General features: G+C 36.5%; 1 protein-coding gene across 5 annotated transcripts in view; it reads left to right on the forward strand.

The window, feature by feature from the left end:
• Positions 1 to 19,412, forward strand: part of DTWD2 (DTW domain containing 2) — a 93,518-nt gene extending 74,106 nt beyond the window's left edge. For 3 of the 5 annotated variants that reach the window (XM_030470957.1, XM_030470958.1, XM_030470961.1), the window contains 2 exons: positions 12,428 to 12,556; positions 16,422 to 19,412. In XM_030470957.1, coding sequence (XP_030326817.1) covers positions 12,428 to 12,556; positions 16,422 to 16,592 — 300 coding nt within the window. In that variant the 3' untranslated portion in view covers positions 16,593 to 19,412. Of the gene's footprint in view, positions 1 to 12,427; positions 12,567 to 16,421 lie in introns of all 5 variants that reach the window. The other 2 variants (XM_030470959.1, XM_030470960.1) reach the window with 2 other exon arrangements.
• Positions 19,413 to 22,010: the final 2,598 nt, after the last annotated feature.

Genomic DNA, 22,010 nt, shown 5'->3' on the forward strand with positions numbered 1-22,010 from the left:
TTTGTAACGTTCTCACTCCATGCATAAAATGGGCTAAACATTCTTCAATTTGCAGACAATATAACCAGGTTGTTAAGAACACTTCTTGGTAATTTGTAATAATGTAGTACTCAAAAATATTGTCTTCAGTGGAATGGGAAGGTTTACAAAAAATGTTGCCAATGACAGGAAGCTATGCTTTTTGACCTCATAAACTGGTTAATTAAATGTGTTACTACCAGTTTATAGTTGATGTGCTGTCTGCTAAAAAGGCCCTAGAACTCTGCAATGTCAAGGTTATATGCTTTCTTGAACTCCAGTCAATGAAAGAGAATTTTGGCGATGTCAGGGGCAACTTTTCCTTACTCTTAGCTTCTGAGAAATGTGTCCCAAATCTGTATGTTACAATTTGAAAGATGGCATAATGATACATTTATGAAACGCTTGCGCGTTTCTGTTTCTTTCCCATTGTTCACTGACCATCTAGTAATATGCCTGGGCAGTTGTCAACACAAACTGCTCTCTGAGTCTCCAGAGTTCTGATCTTTCACCAACGTCAGTCACATCAACCTCTGCTTTAAGAATTCTTTGCCAATTTACCTTGTTGTTCACATCAAAACTTAAAGCTGTGCAAACTGAGTAGCACTTAATGGATTGACTTAATGGTTTCTTTGCTGCCTCTGCTGGGTGAGCATAGGTTCATAGATACTTAGAGGTGCCTGAGAGAAAGTCTTATTAAGCAGCTTGCTTGAAATGCTCATCCTAGGGACTCTTAGAAGAGCATTGTCATGTTTCTTCTGTATGAGTCAGTGAAGGGGTGCTCAAACTATTGGCAAGATCTCACTGAGCACTGCATCAGTGGTAAGAAATGAAAGCTCTGCACTCGGAGCATGGAAAGCAAGGTACGGGATCTTTGTTCAAACAAGCTGGCTCAAAACACTCTTGCCACTCTTTTTGTTTAAAATAAAAGAAAAACAAAGTTAAAACCCTGTTCCTTTAGGGATCTACCTGCTTTTTTATTCTAGTTGTGCCACTGGAGTTATTAGGTAGAAGTCCATGTGGAAAAATGATTAATTGCTAGACAAGAAGTAATAAAATGCTATCTGGTTTAAGGCAAAGTGTATGGCAGATAGGATAAAATGTGAAAGTGTCAACGGGAGTAGGACATTGAATTGTATTTGGCAGTAGGGTCTTCTGCCAGCAATTCCACTTGCAGCAGTGCCAGAATTACCGATACAAAATTGTCAGCATGCATGGTTTAGCAGAAGCTGAAAGTAATTCTGTTACTTTTCCAGTTGATACACAAACTGTAATGGTTAGAGGTGTGTGAAAAGTTATATTGATGTGCTTTTTAACTAAAGTGGGTTTTGTTGTCTAGTCCTCTGATATGTTTAGATAATAAAACTTTATTTGGAGATTTGCTGTTTTCAAGCCTAGAGGATTAAAGAAGGTGTAGTAGTCTGTTTCTGAAAGCATGTCCAAAAATTAGAAGAATTTCTTTGCTGGGGCAGACAGCTATTCTAAAATGCAATCTGCCATTTAGTTAAATTCCTTCTAGAGGAAGTAAAAAACTTTTTCTAGTATAGTTTGTGCTCACAGACATGAGTGTAATACAGTTTAAGATATACAGGCAGCTATCTGAACAAGTTGGATTACATTTAATATAAAAACAGAAATAGAAAAATATCTGCATACAGAAAACACCCAGAACAAAAGTGCAAACAAAATAGCAAGTCACTGTTGTCATATGGCTGTATCTTAGTTTATTCCTTTTCTGATGTTTGCTCTCTGAAGTATTTTTATAAAATCTCCTATTCAGTGAGCTGAGAAGATGCAGAGAAAAATTATGTTCTTTCACCCTCACAGTTATGGGACTTAGGCAAATGAATATATAAGGACCAAATAATAAATAGTGGCAGGTAGTAAATACATTTTGTTACAGTTCCAGTTATACTCCCATTTAACTTTCTGTTTTCCTATCTCTGTTTTCATTTGTCACAATTTCAATTTTCACAAGAGCAAGAGAACCTAAGTAAATGGACAATGTCCAGTTTGATTCTGCAAAGGAAGGAGGGAAGCTGGTATATAAAAGGTGCAAGTTGGCAGGAGGCAAATCAGAACCCAGGGTGACAAAGGCCAGCCAGCAGCAGTTGCAGTGGGAAAAACTGTAGTAATGTACAACCCGGGAAGTGGTATGCATTCAACCATGCATCCTCATACTAAAGGAAGAAAAATACCTTGTTTTCACTGACTTGTTCTGCAAATGGTCTTTATCTGTATGTGTGTGACACTGATGATTTTACAAGTAATGCCACAGGAGAGCCTGGTTACCTGTAGGCTGTAGAAGTCTTTGTGAGTTATGTTGGTGTTTTTAAATTGTGTAATTTTTGATATAGTAAGACAAATTGTGTTCATTAAGTAGCTCATATCTTCTGCTGTATGATGACCTGAAGGATAAAGATTCTCATTAAAATCTATTACATATTCTGAAATGTTTTATAAGTTCATGTTTTAGCTGCTGTCTCATTACAACTAAAACATTAAAAATGTAATAATATTATGAACCCTGAAAACCAAAGTTTTTTTTTTATGCTAGGACTGGTAGAAATTGCTGTTTGGGAAGACTGAGAGGGAGAGAACTGGGAATTACTTTGGGTCAAGACTTCATGCACAGTTGAGATATGATGCTGAGCCATCAACAGTCGTCTTTCCTTCTGACATTTACATTAATTTGAATGACATTGGTCCGCTTTGACATTTTTCTGGTCATAAGTATGTATTTATTACCTCTCAATACAGTGACATTTTCATTGTGACTGAAAGGTCTCAGGTAATTTGCCAGATGTCTGAAGTGTATGCAGTTTTCACTCTTCGGTGGAAACTTTGCTTTGAAGTTATTTCTTTGCCATTTCTTTCATAATTGTTGTCAAACTCTTTACCAAATATCTGAATATGCTGCTTCTAGAACAATTAAGGAGCAATCAGTACAAAGGTTTTGTACTATTATACCTGTGCTGAAGTACTCATGGGATATGAACACTTTGTAAAAAGGCAGCTAGAAATATTTTTCATTTTGACTGACCTTGCTTTCAAATACCTAGATTAATTGAAAGCTTTTTTCTTCTTTTACTCTTTCTTTACATGTTCCCTTGTGCCCTTGCCAAAGTTCTTCTGAGGAGCTTCTTGCACTTCTTTTTCCATGTCCAAGGAAGTGCTTACTAATATTCATATATAACAAGTTTAAAAAAAATTGGAGAAAGACGAAGTAATGAGTAGATTCCAAAGAACAATGTCATTCTGTTGATGCTACTTTTTGACAGTGAGGTATTTAATTTTCCTTTTCAATTTTCTGATATTTGCAGGTAATTAAAGTTAAATGTCTGTGACAATACATGTAATTAAATTTTCTTCCTTCACTTCATGACCCCATTCTCTAGATCCATATTCTGCTCACTGTCTGAATTTATTTGCAGCACTTTCCTGTTGTATTAATTATTAAAAGAATAGTGCTGCATAAAATATTGATCTGTTGCCTGACATTCGTTTTTTAAATGCAAGCAGAGTAAGAGAGATATTACCAGAAATAATTTCTGGATTTTTCTTTCTCTAAATAGAAAGACGACAATGCATGGAAATTGACTAAAAATGTATAGTCCTTTTACGAAGTGTCAGCCATGCCCTCTGCAACTTGCACTTAAATATAATTATTTTCATATAACATAATGGCAGTATTAAGGTATTTTATTCCTCAGTTATAGGTAAAATCGTGCAGTTTCAGAACCTGAGACCTTAACCAGATAGTATTTCAATTATTTGTGAAAAATATGTAGTCCAAATATGACTAGGTCAGTCCTATCTTCTGTTATATCTTAGCTTTTTTCCCCTTACAATTTCACTGTTAGCGCTTAATTTTTGTGTCGTTTGGGTCAGCCTCAGGCTGCCTTCTTTTACAGGAACTTGAACTATTATATTTAAATTAGAACTACAGCTTGTCTGCACTTGGACTTTATTTCAGTTATCTATTTTAACTAAAGACCATACTATTTTTCTTTCTTTAAGGATATCAAGGGCTTCTGGGTTTTGTGTTTTGTGTTTTGGTTTGTTGTTGGGTTTTTTTTTTTTTTTTTTTTTTTGGTTTGGGTTTTTTTTTTGATAGTTCTTCTTGTGCTTGTAAATGTTCATACAGGAAACATAGGGGAAATAGTGAAGGGAACGTTGATTCTCTTTTATCCCTATATGTAAGAGAGATTGACGTAATTCTTGTTTGCTTTTTTCTACTTGCCATATCCATAGCTTTTTTAGAAATACATCGCACAAAAATATCAGAAGGAAGATTCACTTCTTATCTTCAGTAGCAGCACTTACTGTTTCTGATATGTCTCCGGCTTCTCCAGCATCCCTTCTCCACCTTTCAAAGTGCTTGGCAGTACTGGCTAAATATCATCCTACTGATAGAGACCTTCGAGCTCAAAGAAGGAAGGTAGGCAGCTTGCCTAAAGCTACACTCTGATATAGTGAGCTCAGTTTACTTCCTGACACCAAGTCCAATGTCTTGTCTTCCAGGGAAGCAGAAGATGTGCATAAAAACTTTCTTCAATCTCCTTCTATCACTGGAGGCTGATACTTATCGGTCACTGTCAGCAGCCTGGTCTTGACATCTTAGGAAATGCCATTTTAGATAACTTCTACGGATGAAGATTTTCATTAATGTAAAAGTTCATGTTACTTATGTAGTAAGTTACTTAGTTTCTGCAGAAACTAAGCAACAAAGCAATACTGAAGGGATCAATTACTGAAGTGTAGGCCAGAATATTCTGTTTTGTGTTTTGAAAACAAAAAAGGAGATTCTCAGGTTTATTTTCTAAACTTCTTTTGGGGCAGATACTTACTGCATATTATACATTTTCCATGCATGGTGTAAGTGATGACAAACATAGGGGGAAATTATTTGAAATTTGGTAATTCCATAATTTGACCTCTTCCGTATTATATGTATCATTAAGGATTTAGAGTATGCATATGGACATAAGCATCTGAAATAGCTTTCAAAAACACTGCTTACTTTGGTGATACTTCTAAACTACTAAGTTGCAGAAGTATCTAAAGTGTGCAGGTGTTGCTGATACTGTATTTGACAATCTAAAGAGTTGGCAATTTTATTTGGTTTTGCAAGATGTGACAAGTGCTAAACTGTTGAATTTTCTTAGCATCTTTGAGAAGATGCTAAAAAGTTGAGTTCTTACAAAACTGTAAAGACAGATTCCTAGTAAAAACACTTCAGAAATGATTGCATAGGCAGAAGGGCCTGATGTAAATAGTTTATAAAACAAATGAAGTGCTAAGGAGGCCACTGCAAAATATTCTATGTTTTTGTGTAGATCTTTGATTTCATAGTGCATCAAAGAAATGTGTAGTCTAAAGAATAATTATGTAGTTGTTGGACTTTCTCAAAACAATCTGCATATGTGGTACTAAATATTTTGAATTACCAGGTTCTCCTGCAAGAGAAACTGTACTTTGGAAACCGAATTTAACCTTAACTTCATATAGTGTTGTATGTAAAGATGATTAATGTAAACATATAGATTAGATTACAGATACATTAAGAAAAGTGAGGTATCTGTTTTGGTTGCTATTTTTTAACTTCAGTAGGTATTTAGCTTGCAATTTTTTCAACTAGTTAATAAATGCAAGTTTCACGGTTATGTATCAAATTCTCCAGTCTTTACACAAGTGAAATTACTACATGAGAAAGTTGTCTTCTGCAGGTAATTTATAGTGTCAGTAATGTTTTTTGTTTACAGTGGTTTTTTTTGCCCTGGTTCATTTACCACAATTTTTGCATGTGAAAAATAGTATGTTATCTTGTACAACCATAAGAGCTTTGTGTTGATTCTGATTTACTTTTTAAAGGCAGTATTTCCTTCTTATATTCATTGCTTTCTTGCCCAGCTCTTGGGAAAGAATCTCTATTGAATGAATTTAGCTGAAGTACTATAGGAGCACTCTAAAAACTTAGTTTGGCAGGGGTGAGGCAGATAAGGTACCTATACTTATGGGGATTTCTTTTGCCAAATGTCTTCTTCCTCTTCTCCCTCCCAAAAAAATAATCCTGTAGGAATGTGATATAAGAAGTTCTGTCTGTGAAGGACATAGTCCTTTTGTGATTTAATTTCTTTTCCTGTCAATATCAACTATGTCTAAAAGTGCATGTAAAAAACACAGTAGAGAAGTACTGTATACAATCTGAGTTATCCTCATTAAAAACATATCTTAAAAGACAGGTCAGAATATTGTGAAACACTAAAAATATTTTTTCCCAGAATATACTTGTGGCATTCTCAAATATTTTTATATATATCAAATTACAGGATATTTATTTTCTTCCAAACCTGTTTATATAGTAACAGGAAAGAGACATAATGAAATACAGAGGTGATGTTTTTAAAAGAAGTGTCATTTGACATAGTCATGGAACAAAGAGACATTGTGTAGGATTATATGCAGATGATGAGCATTAAGGCATTCAGTGAGTAGTTCTTCTGATTTCTTTTGGGACATTTATCCTTAGCATGTAGTACCCCATAGCATTAAAATCTGGTTCTTATATTGTTTCAGTTAATACAAAGAAAGGGCATTCTCAATAGTGCATAAAAGTTTAATATATTTTCATACATTAATGGCATACTTGATGAAAGAAATTCTGGACACTGCAGTTACACGCGTGTATTTTATACGGGTGTAAGAAGGTTTCTGTGTTTGAACTGCGAAAGACCTAATTTGCATTGCAGCTCTGAATTCAGGTTCTTCTGCACAGGCTGAGGGGAGCCTAAGTATGTAGAACATACACAGAGTCACTGCTCAGCAGCAGCAGTTATGCTTCTCTTGCCATGGCGGAATATTACATGTTTACAGCAGTTCCCGTCATAGCAGCAGTGAGATACCCTGAGGCTTGTAGTGATAAGACTCTGGAGTCTCACCTGGTGCCATAATTTGCCTGAGAGGAATGGTTTGTGAGATAGCCAAAGAGAAAAGTTTTGGGGTTCATTGGAAATTGTCGAAGAGAATGGGCAAAATATGTTGCGTTTTGTAGAAACTGAACAAATTTCTTGAAGTTTACCTGAAAGTCACAGTATAATTTATGAGTTTCGCCATTTTGCATGGAACATATACAGGAGTGTCATGGATATGCCTAAATATTCAGTCAAAACACATGCATGTCTCTGGACAGATGTTTTTGTGATATTTATGTACTTTTTCAGGCTATCCATTTGTCACAGTTGCATTTCAGTTATTCCCTCCAGTATTTAGAAACAGAGTGCTCTTAAGATGTCACTTTACATTAAAGCCAAGATTTTGAACAAAATAACTTATTTATAGTCTTGATTTAAATTTCAGTATCATGCTGAGATTAAATTTACTCATACAATCCTCTCTGTCACAAAGGTAATTATGTTTAACTGAATGAAGTCTCTATAACATTTGGAAAATAGTTTGATTTGGCTTACAGGTAAAAAGTCCTTGTGCCAACTGTATACTTGAGTGAAAGATCTTTCCCATGCCTGGCTCCTTTTTTGTCTGATGTTGTGTGTGCAGTAGCACACAGAGAATGCTCTTCTCCTTCAATACCTTAAAGACAAGTTTTTCTTAGTTTCTAGAATGATGAGCAAGATGGCAGGATGTAGTTGTACTCTTTCTGGGGTTTTTGTGCATTTTGAGTTCCTTCAAAAAATGGCTAATGGCATTTTTTCTGGAAGATATTTATCAAAATAGCAGTACATATGAACAGTAACTTCTGCCTATGTTAAGCAGGATGATGGATGTTACTTGCTTACTTAGTTCTCTGAGGGTTGATCAAATTAATTCCCAAACAGAAATTCAGATTTTATAAGGACGCTATCAACATATATAAAAGAGGAGTGGATCTTAAACTAAGTGCTGTTTTTTTCATAGAAGCCACAGAAGGGTATGCTGTTCCTCTGCCTGTTTTGAGGTGCCTGTAGTCTGATTGCAGTAAACAGGACAAACAAAACAAAGAATTGTTGAGTGTGTTCCTGTGAGACAGGTGTACTGACTTCATATCCTTTCTGTGCACTATTTTCCAAATACAATTTTGCAAAATGCTGGATACTGTTTGGAGAGTAAAGCTAGTATGAGTGATGATGAAGAAATCAGCACAGAGATGGTAAAAAGATAAAGATACTGACATTAAGGAGAAGACTGAGGGTAGCACTAAGAGCATTCTGCAAGAGCTCTAGTCCTGATACTTAAGAGCATAAATCAGTTGCCTGTCTTTACTGACTTAAATTTTTTAAATTTCAAACAGCAGGTCTTTGACCTCATCAAGGCAACATTTTTGCTTCCATCAGTTCTGAACAGCTGAACAAGATCAGCTGGGTCGCCCCTTGCCTGGAGCATCTCCAGAGAGGGCCCTGGGAGAGGAAATCTGAAGCCCTGAGAAATAATGAAGGGTCACTATTTTTACTGTGGTTCAAATCCTCTGTAAATGCTCAAAGGCTGTAGTATTTGCTAAGAGGGTGTCTGTTGGTAGAGGAGCCAGTGTTTATTAAGTTAATGTAACAGTTATGGAGAATTGCTGACATTTGGGCTTTTGGAAACCGTGAGTTACACATAAAAATGAAACTTTATAGTATGTGTTGCTTTATGCTTCTGATGGCTTGGAAACTAAACCCTTGCACTTATAAAGAGAATAGATACACTAATTTCAGTGGCTTGGCTAAATTCCAGTGAGTAATTGCATTCAGCTTATCTAAATTCTGCTCTCTAGTTTGAATTAGTTGTGGTAGTTTCCATCTTCTGTCTTATACTATTGTTTATTTCGCTGAGTGGTGTTAAATAGGCTGCTGTTCTTTCAACTTGACATTGCTGTATTTTGTTAGTAACTGATTCCAAAGTGTGCATATAATTTTCAAATAACTCTGACAGTTAAAAAAAAAAAGAAAATTATTATATCATGGTATCCCTATATACTTATCATTTTATGGAGAAGTGACTATAAAACATCATGATTGTTGTTTTGAAATACACTCAAATAGGGTATTTGTATGTACTCATTCTGAGTTTTTGAAGTGTAAAGAGTAAATGATCTGATTTTTTTACATGAGCTGTGGAGGAACATTTCTGTGACTTCAAATTAAGCTTGTTCAGCAGGATTTGAGATATGCAGGTAAGAGACAGAATTTATTCATCTAGGTAGTGCAGCAGTTTTCATGAGGCTGATGCAGTTCCTGAAACTGTTGACTCCACAAAGGCAAGGCAAGTTTTAGATCCACTGTCTGAAAATGAGAGAAGTCATCTTCCTACCCAGTGATGTTTGAGAACAGTAAATATTTCATATATCTAGTTTTTTTTTTTTTTTTCCCAAGGAGATATTCTTCCCATGTCTGAAATACATATTAACTATATTAATGAATTTAGGTTTCTATATTGTTTTGGCTTTATCTTACCATTCAGTATATGCTCTAAGTTGTTGGAGCTCCTCATTTTGTGTTTTATTCATTCAGTGAGTGTATTAGTTTCCGATAGACAATCAGTCATTTTTGTGAGTCTTATTTTGTGATATACAGAGGCTACCCTGACTGTGTTTCAGGTGACTAAAGATCACTATTTACATACTATGCCACTCTGGAGTCAAGAATAGGGTAAATGCATGTTTTTTGAAAGAAGCCAAAGAGACAAATTGGCAAGGGGTTGACCTGGTCAGGTGTTCGTCCTCTGATCATCACTACTGTGCTGCCTATGGTATTTCATCTAACTCCAGTGAATATGAAATTTTTCAGAAAAATGGATGGGGACCACTTGTTTCCATCCTCTCTCACTCTTCCCAGGAAATCAGAAATCTGGTTGCTGCTGCTGTTGTTAGAAATAGAATTGTTGTTTTGTACATTGTCAGCTGTTTGAGAGCTGTACTTACAGACTTTTTGACTCCACAGTGCAAGGTGGTGTGCAGGCAGCTTCTCTTCCATAGAAACAGTCTTGAAATCATGAGTAATTTCGCTTTTTTGGAGCGCTGATGATCTTAAAAGTTTTTCAGGATAAGACCCTATAAATGAAGTATAGAAACTGGCAGGTAGACCTATTCCCAGCTCCTTAAGACACTGTTGTCCGTGTCCAAAAAGGGGGAAGCCAGTGTGCCTGCAGGTAGTCCAGGAGGTGTTTTCAATTTCTGTAAAGACTATGAAGAATGTGGCTGTCAGCTGCTGAGGAAAATTGTGGATATGTGCTTACTCTGCTGCTCAGGATACATGTTGGAGAAAAAATGGACAGAGTTTACCCTGTATTTTAATACCTCTACAGGAATTTCTAAGTAGGGACTAAAATCATAGATCTCTGTATGCTCGAAATAACTAGCCTTCCTACTCTATCGTGATGGAGATCCATATGTGGTACCAGTAAAAGGAGCATAAAAACAAAGCAAACCTTGAGGAACAACAAATACAAATATTTATTTAATTTTTATTTTCTTTTGCATTTCATTACATGCACGGATGTCCAAATTCTACATTTTCTTTCCTAAATAAATTTATTCTCTTTTGATTTTTCAATACCAAATTGAAGAAGGTAGTTGATAAATGATCGTATGTATCCAGTAGCTTCATTCTTAAATCTGCCCTGGATCTATTCCATAGAAGGTGGACTAAATTTGCTGTTGAATATCCAGTAACTATTAATATCTTTCATACAATAGGTGAAGATTTTACAGTATTCCTATAAATTAAAGATTGTACGATAGTCTTCCAGTAGAGTGTAATAGCAAGTATAATCTGCTAATGAGACGCTAGGTATAAATTCTTTTCTTTAGACAGTCAGAGTACAGAGCTAGAGACTAAAGACCCTGAGTTTGCAGACATGGAATAATCAACTACTTCAACTGCCTTGGCTTTCAATATTAAATATCAGATTTGACTTTATAGTAAGTAATAGGCGTTCAGTGAGTAATTTGTCATACATTGTGCCAATTCATTTGCAGAAATATGCTGAGTAGATGCAGAAAATAAAAATGAGTTTTAAGTGGAGATGGCCATTGAATTTGCAGTAATATTAATACCTGTAACCATTACTTGCAAATATCTAAGAATAGTAAGTATGCTCAAGAAAGATACATTTATATGTTCTTTGAGACCACTGGTTCATTTTCAGTTCAATTAACAGTTGGTAGTCATATAACCTTATTAAAAATACAATGCATTGCAGTTAATTATTGTGGTAAGCAGCCTTAAAATAACAAAAGCATCAATCTTCACTCAAGGGGGCAAAATGGATTTTGGAAGATGTGATAAGATACCTTGAACCTTTAAGAATGAGTGATTGCATATAAAAGAGATGAAGAAAAATGAAGCATTACAAATAAAAGCAAAAATGGAAAAAGTGAAGAGGGAAAATACTGAATGAAGTGAGGAATGTGAACAACCTCTGGCAAGCAGAATGGGAGCAATATTAGGATGCCATGGGAAACAGTCATTCATTTTTTTGAGAAGAAGGAAAAATAAGAGATTGTGGTATGAGATTAAAAGAAGAGAAAACGGACTTGCTCTTTTATAATAATTCCTTAGGGTTTTTGTACTGTACTGTAATTTTTTGGAGAAGGAACTGATAATTTTTGGTTAAGAATAGTCACAATGTTGCTAAAACATTAACTTGTTTGGCAGATTATATTGAAACATATGTGGAGATGCAAATTTTAGGAATAAATGAATAATACCTAAATTTTCACACAAAGTCTAATAATGTAAATTCTTTGATGTTTCAACTGCTGTTTAGAAACTTAGTAAAAGCTTTTGGAGCTGATAAAACAGGCAGTGTAGTGGGTGTACTCAATGTCTTTTCCCTAAAAGCCTTTAACTTGTGAAATAGTACAGAGTGGTTATCACTTGAGGCAAAGCCTATAAATAATATTCAAACATGATTTAGGTAAGCAAATAATTCTAATCAATGAGGCAGTACATTATATGAATAAATGTAGTTTCTAAAAGTCTTTCATTCAGAACTTGACCAATATTTAACCAAGGTAAATAGCGTCAGTGACTGTACAATCATTGTGCATTGTACTTGGATCATGTGTATGATCCAAGAGTGCAATAAAACAAGCATAGGTGAATAATTTTATTTTTGCTATATGATATCTGTGGCAACTGAAATTGGTTGCTAAAAGTTCACTCAGTCTTTCTCTAACAAACAATTGTATTTTATTTACATGTTTGTACAGTAACAAATGCACAAGTCTTTTCTCTGAGGGCAACTCACAGGTATTACAGTATTATACTAAGTAGCATAAAGTCATTGGCTACTGGGAGACAAAGCAGCAAACAGGAGCTTCTCAGGCAACTGAACACAGAGTGGAAGGGGTTGTGTTTTGCTTAGTGTAGGGAAGAAGTATCTTGTTTGCTATGCTGACCTGTTTGTTTTAGTAGAGTTTGCTATTTTTCAGGTGCAGATAAAAACCAACATTTCAAGTCAATACGTAATTCGTACACAGCCAACAAACACGTGTCTGTCTACACTTGAATGTGCAGCTGTTGCTTTTACTATCATGGAAAAAAATAAGAGTATACAAGAGGTACGTAATTGTAAGCTCCTGGGTTTTTCTTTGTTGAATAGCAGAGGGGCAGTGAAGGTACTTAGCTATTAATGTCACATTTGACAATTAAAATCCTAACAGCATTGTAATGGTTTTGTTGCATAGCAACTCAAACGAGAATGTACCAATAGAGACTGGTTTTCTTATGTTACTTATTAACTCTAGTATGTTCAGATTAATTGTGTGATTTTTCTTGTTATATTCCAAAAGTCCCTATAGTTTTCCTATTCTTTATTCAACATCGCTGTCAGACTGAAGGCAGATGAAGTGGCTAAGCCACTAATCATCATATCTGAGAAGCTGTGTCAGTCCGGTGAAGTTTCTGCTGACTGGAAAAGGGGAAACATAATGCACATTTTTAAAACAGGGAAAAGGAGAACTGCAGGCCTGTCAGTCTCACCTTGATGTCTGGCAGATCACAGAGCAGATCCTCCTGGAAACTATGCTAAGGCACGTGGATAATAGGGCATGTTTGGTGACAGCCAGCATGGCTTCACTAAGGGCAAATCATGCCTGAGAAATTTGGTGGCCTTCTACAATGGGGCCACTTCGTTGCTGGATAAGAGCAACTAGCATAATCTACTTGGACTTGTGCAAGGCATTTGACACTGTCCTGCATGACATGCTTGTCTGTAAATTGGAGAGACATGGATTTGACAGATGGAACATGCGGTGGATAAGGAATTGGCTGGATGGTCACACTCAAAGAGTTGTGGTCAATGGCTTGATGTCCAAATGACATCGAGCCTTTGACCACATCAACAGCTTGATGTCACTTGACATATGTGACAAGTGGTGTTCCTCAGGGGTTGCTATTGGGACTGGTGCTGTTCAACATTTTCCTTGTCAACATGGGCAGTGGGATTGATGCACCCTCAGCAAGGTTTTCAGCAACACCAAGCTGTGTGGTGTGGTCAACATGCTGGAGGGAAGGGATGTCCTCCAGACGAACCTCAGCAGGCTTGAGAAGTGGGCCAGTGCAAACCTCATGAAGTTCAAGGCTAAGTGCAAGCTCCTGCACCTGGGTTGGGGCAATCCCAAGCACAAGTGCAGGCTGGGCAGAGAACAGATGAAGAGCTCTGAGGAGAAGCACTTGGGGGTGTTGGTTGATGAGAAGCAAAACATGGGCTGTCAGTGTGTTCTTGGAGCTTAGAAAGCCAACCATATGCTGGGCTGCATCAAAAGCAGGGAAAGCTGATTCTCCCCCTCTACTCCGCTCTAATGAGACACCACCTGGAGTACCACGTCCAGCTCTGGGGCCCCAACATAAGAAGAACATGAACCTGTTGGAGCAAGTCCAGAGGAGGGCCACAAAGATGCTCAGAAGGCTGGAACACCTCTCGTATGAAGACAGGCTGAGAGAGCTGGGGTTGTTCAGCCTGGAGAAGAGGTGGTTCTGGGAGACAATATAGCAGCCTTCCAGTCTCTGCAGGGGGCCTACAGAAAATCTGGACTGGAAGTTTTTATACACGTGCGTGCAGTGATAGGACAAGAAGGAATGGATTTAAGATGAAAGAAGGTGGGGTTTAGATTAGATATAAGGAAGGCATTCTTTACTATGTGAGTGGTGAGACACTGGCACAGATTGCCCAGAGAAGCTGTTGCTGCCCCGTCCCTATCAGTGTTCAAGGCCAGGTTGGATGGGGCTTTGAGCAACCTGGTCTAGTGGAAGGTGTCCCTGCCTGTGGCAGGGGGTTGGAACTAGATGATCTTTAAGGTCCTTTCCAACTCAAACCATTCCATGGTTCTATGATAACTGCATTTGTGACATGTGTTGGTGTCAGAATATTTACTTATTTTTTCAGTGATGCTCTGAAGTCAAAACACACCCAAAATCTGATTGACTTTGAGACAGGGAATTGAGTATATTAATGCATGGAAAGTGGTAAGTTGTTTTCTGCAAAAACTAGACAGCAGAGATGATCTGAATGCCCCCTCACAGCTAGCTCAAAGATAAAATGCTTTTGTAAACCTGTCCTGCTGACCTCCTGCACTCCTGTGGCTGTGAAATGCAACCCACTTGGTTATGTCTTCCTACCAGCCAGCTTACAACTCTTACATGTCACTGAAGGAATTTGTGACTGAACAGTTCTGGAGTTTAGGTTTATCCCAGGTCAAAGAATACTAATTGGACATTAGCCTTTTCTGTGCAAGTTGTGATCCTACTAGTGTGTAATGGAAGAGGTTATAAAGATAATGTCCTTCTTAATCTTTTGTTGATGACACAAGTAATGTCAATTTAATAAGCCTTTTGAAAAAGACCTACTTGTAGTTTCACACTATAGACCCAGGTCTGCAATCTGATTGTATGCCCAGTATGTAGTATAGAAGGGTCTGTGAAAAGAGATTTAAAGCTCATCCATGGATTCACTACATTCTGGTGTCCACCCTGGGGTGCTCCTGTCCCTCTTCATCAGACAATGAATATTTTGGTACTTGACCTCCATCTATTAAAAAATGTTCCCAGGTCAAAAATTGCTTCTACAATTGGCGTAGTGGAGAGTATGCCACCCCTGGCATACTCTGTGGCACTAGAGAGTCACCTTAACATTAAATCAATTGCATTTAGAACCAGTCTGGGACAAAGTGTGTGATCACACAAGAAACTATGGCTCAGAAGTTGGAACTCTGCATAAAGAAACTTCTCTAGAAGCTTGTGTCTCTTTTATAACAGTGCAGCTATCATATGCTTTTATGCTAAAAGAAGGTAATTATTTATTGTAATAAAGTTATGAAAAATTAGAAATAATGAAATTAAAATGGGTTTTATATATCATTTTTTCTTTTTGTGTGCTAGAATGATGTTGGCATATTTTTCCTTCATTAGGACATCTGTCACTCAGATCCAGGGTAAATGTTTCATTAGTGTCTGCAATTCCCAGTCCTGTATTCTGTTTTATCCCTATCCCTTAGAATTGGTTCAGCCTCTTTTTCAAAGACAAAATTATCGATTGCTGAAGGGTGCTTTTATAAATGTTGCAATAGCTAAGAGCTTCATAAACATTTGTGCAATTTTTAATACCCTCTCTGAATTAAGTGAGTGCTATTCCCAGCATATAAGATGGTGAATTGAAGTTGAGAGCCATGCAAGTTAAAAATGGGAACATAGTTTCATGCCAAATATAAGTCACTTGATTTTCCTGTATGCTTGGAAGAGTCACATTTTACTTGGTAGAAACTCAGCTCCTGCTGACTGCATTTACATTTGTGATTGCTTTACACATCTGCATATGAGACCTTGTGATACTGAGTCAGGCAACCAGAAAATGAAGAAATTGCAATTAGGAACCATTTGAGATAAATTTGGGTTGTGTGGCTTCATTAGTCCTACATAATATCGCTGTGCAGAAGCAGGGATATAGTCCAGTCTCCAGGACAGCAGGACCTTAATCATGAGGCCCTCCTCTTTTTCTAAAACCTTGCTTCAAGGTATTTTCATGCAAACACATACAGCTTAGTTACTATTACTTATTATGGCTTGTTGGCTGAGCCACAGTAATTGATTCTAGTCCCTCACTAAGGTCAGGTTAAAGCCATAACTTAAAGTAATGCAGCTGGGGCTGAAGTCAGGATTGAGTGGGTCCAAGGAAAGGAGTAAGGGATGACAGCAGGTAGGTGGATGTGTGTCTGATATATGGCTTCCTTTTAGTACATCTCATATTCAGCTCTGCCCTCTATGTCTCCAAAGGTTATACTTTACCAGTATTTTTAATCCAAATTATATTTTATCAGCATTTTTCAGTAGTCCTTGAATACAAAAACCTGGAATAATTGATGTATCTAGAAGAGCTTACTAAAAAGTTGGTTTTTTTTTGTCTCCCCCAACCCCTTCATCTTTCTGCAGACTATACTCCGTCCACTTCAAGCTTTATGCTCTTTTCAGCTTCAGCATGGTGCCCAGATCCATCACAGCAAGGAGCATCTTCTCAAAAATGGCTTATATGACAAGCCAATGCCAAAGAATAAGCGCAAACTCAGAAGAATGGAGCTTTTGGTGAATAATGTTAAAATATAAGAAAACTGTACTGACAGTACAGTGAGATTTATTTGTGGCTAGCAAATGAATATGAATCTGGATTTGATCCAAATAGTTGACTGTACTGTAATAAAAAAAACTTTTAGGTCCTTCATAGGCAAAAGTTTATCTACCAATTTGACAAACAGTAATGGACAAGCTTTTTCATGTTCACAGTAGGCCAGGTGCCTTTGTTCAGGTAATAGAAGATCATTCTCATTTCCTATAGAAAAGAAGAAAACTGTGAGCATAATTTAGAGTTATGTTATCTCTTGGGTGACAAGTATGATCCTCAATATGGCTGGATAAATTTACTTTGGAGAAGCTTTATCAGGACAAAAAAGCCAAGAAATATGAATGTTATGGAATGGTAAGGCTTCAGCATTTAGAAATATATTGAATTTCTGCTGAGATTTTTAATGTCAGTATCTAATTACAGTAGGTTTTCAAACTATAATTCCTTATATTACTTAGTTCAGATGAACATAAGGCATGGTATTTGGTTAGTTCTTTTTAACTTTGAGACTTTTATTTCTTACATTATTAGAATTGCTTTTTGTAATTTTATATACATTTTACAATGCAGCTGGGTTTAGTTTGTCTCTCAGACTAAACTTTTAAATTAAGCCTGCATATGTTCTTACCAGAGCCTGAACACTTCTAACTTAGAAAAAAAAAAAGAAAGTGAATGTAGAGAAATGATTTTTTTGAATTATAACTCAGGTACTTCACTTTTACTTGAGCAAAAACTGCTCTTCCACAAAACAGGACATTTTATGGATATGGATACCTCATACCCATACCCTAAAGGAATTAAGCCAGCACAGTGTAAGGAGCTATGTAAGAACTATGATGCAATAAGAAATTATTATGGCTGGATGCAACCTACTAACATGATTACAGATCCTTTAGATTTCATGTGTTCTTTAATTAGTTCTTCTCTTTTAACAGTGGTATAACTGTACCTCTTTCTAATGGGTATCACTAGAAGCAGAAGAATAGGGTATTTTTACAAGCTTTGTAAAGTAATATTTTATGATCTGGAGGAAAAAATAAAGTGAAATAAAGATTTTGATGTTCCTTTGTTCATGTTCATAAAAGCATCCTTCATGAAACAGATTAAAATGCTTAATGTTTGTCTTTACTGTTTGTCCACTCTAGGTAACAACATGGAGCTGATTGGGCACTAATTAGTCTTAGAAAAAGATAGTTTGTTTTTAATTTATGAGCTGCAAGGCAAGGAACTACAGAAGTGGAGGATGTAAACACAGCTAACCAACATATTAACTGAAAGCATTTCTGCAATTAACAAGAGAGGTCAAAATTAGGTTGGAGATTAGCTAAGAAGTTTTAGTTAACCCTGAGCTAATAATGGCCTTTTGTTTAGGCATGGATTAACAATGTAATTTGATTATGTTAGCAAAGTTTATATAACCTTTTTCTCTTCTCCCCGTCTAGATAAATCCTGTGTCTGTTGCTAAATTCAGCAAACCTGAATTAGTTTTGGCAAATCTGAAGCAAAACAGTCTCATATGATTAATGACAGTGTAGATGCACTTTTGCTCATGTTGGAAGAGAGAAAGGGCATGTTTATTCCTGTAGCAAAGCACAGCACAGCAATCTCTGGGATGGCTGCGAGTTTGAAGTTACAGTCTTGTGCCACTTGTGTGCACAGCCTTGTGTGTGACACTGCCTCCAGTTCTGGGCTTGGCATGACTCATGCTGGACTGGAAATCTGTTTCCCCTGTGCTCTGGGACATGGTCCAAGCATTCCTTAAAGAAACAAGGGTATGAGTTAGGCTTTATTGTTGATGCGATATTTACATATATAGACTATATTCACATTTAATGTTGTATACGTTAGTTTACCTTATTTTAGATTCATCTGGAACAGTAATGTATCTTTCAATCTACATTGTGAAGATTACTTTTCTGGACAGAATACTAACTATGTCTTTTCATAAAATGTGAGTTTATATTATGGAGAACAGAAAGAAATTTGTATTACAGCCTGGGATTCACAGACATCTGCAAAATGCCTTAGAATTACCAGATCAGAGAAATAGTTGTCTTAATTGAGTTATAATCCTACATTAAATACTCTTTTGCATGCAGTGCACAGTTTTCATGTTTTCCACCAAAGAGCAAATTCCATATGGCTTACAGTAAGTACTTTTTAGTTTTGTTGATTCCTCTTGTTCTTCTAATTTTGCTCCTGTGGCTAACAGGATTTGTAGGATGTAATGCTGGATGCATGGAAGACTTCAACTGCTCATTTCCTGTGTTGTACAATACTAGATCAATCACTATGCAGCAGTTGCTGAAGAAATGAAAAACAATTCATTGCAAACCTCCAGGCATTTAATTTTTTAAGTTTTTTGTCTCATCTGAGCTATAACATAGTGATCATGTAGCTGCAACACAGCAGTCACATGAAGTTCAATTTCAGGTTTGTTCAAAGCTATTAAACACAAAAATTGTTTACATTTTTGGTGGAACTTGCGTGGCTTTAAAAATATACACAGTGTGGGAGGAAGCATTTAGAAAGTTTGTTTTCAGGTCTTTTGTATTCAGAATTTACCTCTAAATACACTACCTCAAATACATGTATACTTCAAAGTCCAAACTCTTGACGAAAGTTGTGCATAATGAAGTAGCACTCTTTGTAAGCAATAGCATTAGAATGAGTTTAATTTGCAATTTTATTTTTTGCTGTAATGGTCAATCTGTTGTATTTTTCACTTACTAAAAGATTGATGTTTGAAACTCACCAGTCTAACAAGATATTGATTAAAAAGAAAGGAATTTGTTTGCTTCTAATGTTTGGTCCTTTGTCCTTATTCACTTTGTTCTTCCAAATATTGCTACTAAAATGAAATCTCCCTTCCTCATGGCAGTGTGTCATGCTTTGGGGAACTGGTGACATGGATAAATCAGGCTTTTGAATGCTTGAACACATGTAAAAATTTCATAAAGGTTAGGTGGTGTTAAGTCTTCCTATATTCATAATCTGCAAGGCAAAGTTTAAGAAAAATAAAAAGATCTAATTTACTGTGAACCTTGTGCTACTGTGTCTCTACAAAAGTGAATTTGTTTGCATGTGCTGGTATCACAAAGAGGTAAGCCTCATCCTTTTCTGTGCCTTTTTAACACCATTCAGTCAGTTAATGAGAAGATGTGGCTTTTCTTATGCCATTTGAGGAAAAAGATTCCTTTGTTATCCGGTGCAACCTGCATGAAGACTAAATTGCTATGGCAATTTCTTGGGCATTTCAGTCTCCTCTGCAGCAGTGGCTCACTCCTGTTTGCCACCCCACAAACATGCACACCTTCCCACACCTTCCCCCAAGTGCTGCCTCTCCAGCTCAGTAACATAATAGGACTAATGATTTGAACATCCTGTATCTCACATGCACTTTTTCCTTACCTACATCGTTGTTCTCATCTTAAAGAAAAAGCGATCTCTGTTCCCGTGCAGCCATTCCTCATCTCCTTGCCATAAAACCTATGCTTTAGGGACTTCCATAACACTCTTAGTTACCAGGCTTGTTCCTTGTGTTCCTTTTCACAATCCCTCCAAAGCCTCAGCACTGCATGTGCTGAAATCTGCTGCTTTTGTGGTGGGAGACAGATGACTGGGGAAACTAAAGAGTGGAGGAGAGAAAGGTTTGTGTTTCAAGAAGCTGAATAAGAGTCCTGACTAAAAGTTGCTTCTGTTACTAGGGTACAGTTGCTATAAAGCTTGATACTCATCACCATGGTTTGGTGTTTGCTTAATGCCTTAGGATTAGGATTAATGCCAAGGTTAGGATTGTCCTAACCTTTTGACTTGCCTGTGGAGTATATCCTAGGGCAGCTGCTTTGTTTAGCTGGTTAAAGATTCACGAAATACTTATTTGGTTCCCTTTGTATTTCGTAAAAGATGCTAACTAGTTTTCTGTGTGAGAAGGTGCTTTAATCACTATGCAACAGAAAAATTTGCAATACCTATGGGGCAGCAATGCTTGCAGCACAGTTATGGCTTAAGTTGATGTGTATACACCACTTGATCTGTTTGGACCATGCATTTTGCACATCTTCTGTCATAGATGTAAGAGGCAGCAGATGCTCAGCTGGAAGTAGCTTTGAACTGTTTGCCCTTCTAAGTAATAATTAAAAACCTCAGTAGCTGTAACAGACCATATGCTGTGCTGTGGCCTGCTGTGTCTGTAAGGATAGGTAACATATTTTAGCTTTTATAGCTGAACTGAAACTGGGACTTTATTTGCCATATGAAAGATTCTTTTGGGATTGAATACTGGGATTTATTCTCAATAAAGAAGTGTATCAAAGAGTACATACAGAAGATTTAAAGTACCTTAAGACATATCTACTCCTCTATGTGTTAGTGGAACAGCAACAGAGAATATTTGTCAAATTAATAATATATAAACCATTTGCATATGTACATGCATGTAAATATAGATATGTTTACAAAATACATAATTATTATAAGTTATCACCATTTTTAATAGGTTTTAAAAGCAAAATAAAATTTCTGTTTTTCTGGTTCCTTGTTTTCATTTTCTTAATGAAAGAGTGGTGTATATATATACTGGATGTGTAGAAAAAAGTAAATTTTTAGTGTTTTTTTATTTTTATATGCTTTTATAATACAGTTTTTAATGGATGTGTAGAGCAATTGGTCACATACTGGTTGTGATTAAGCATTTGAAGAATTGAGGTAATTTACATTACATTTGAATCTTTTACATAATTACTAGCAGAAAGTAATGAGGAAAAAGTGCTACTGTAGTATATTAATTTATTAACTTAAGATACTTTGTTATACTTAAAGTAGTACTCTAAGAAATTATAACGTTACACAAAAAAAAAAATCAAGTTCCCTATTCTTTTCAGGGATTAGACAGGGTGTCTTGAATCAGTGCTAGACATACCGGTGTTTGCCAAATGTGGAATCAGTAACTGTAAGGGCTGCGAAGTTTAGATGAAAAGATAATTTGTATAATTTTCCATAGAAAGATTGTGTGGATTTTTTTTCCACTGAGAGTGTCTGTGGAGTAGTTTCTGTGCTTTTTCCATTTGAGTGCAATAGAGAGTTATGCAGAACTGGAATCTTACTGATTATTCTGTTTCATTCTGGACTGTATCAGTAATGCTGATAGTCAGGTATTAGCCAATAAAGATTGAACACTTGTGATTTGTGACTTGTCTCTTTTTCTTTGAGCAGGCATTCGTAGTAGACAAAATGTGTTCTTCAGTTGACCTTGAAACAGTTGTGAGATTCTTGTTCTGCTTGGCTTTGTTCACCTGTCTCCCCTCACTCAGGCAGCAGTTCTCCCCTCTGGGATTCCTGCTCCTGGTCTCCCTGTGGTCAGCGAGAGTTTCACATTTTTTAGCTGTGCAGCCTGAACTTAT

The sequence above is a fragment of the Strigops habroptila genome, chromosome Z (genome assembly GCF_004027225.2).
Source record: "Strigops habroptila isolate Jane chromosome Z, bStrHab1.2.pri, whole genome shotgun sequence".
NCBI lineage: Eukaryota > Metazoa > Chordata > Aves > Psittaciformes > Psittacidae > Strigops > Strigops habroptila.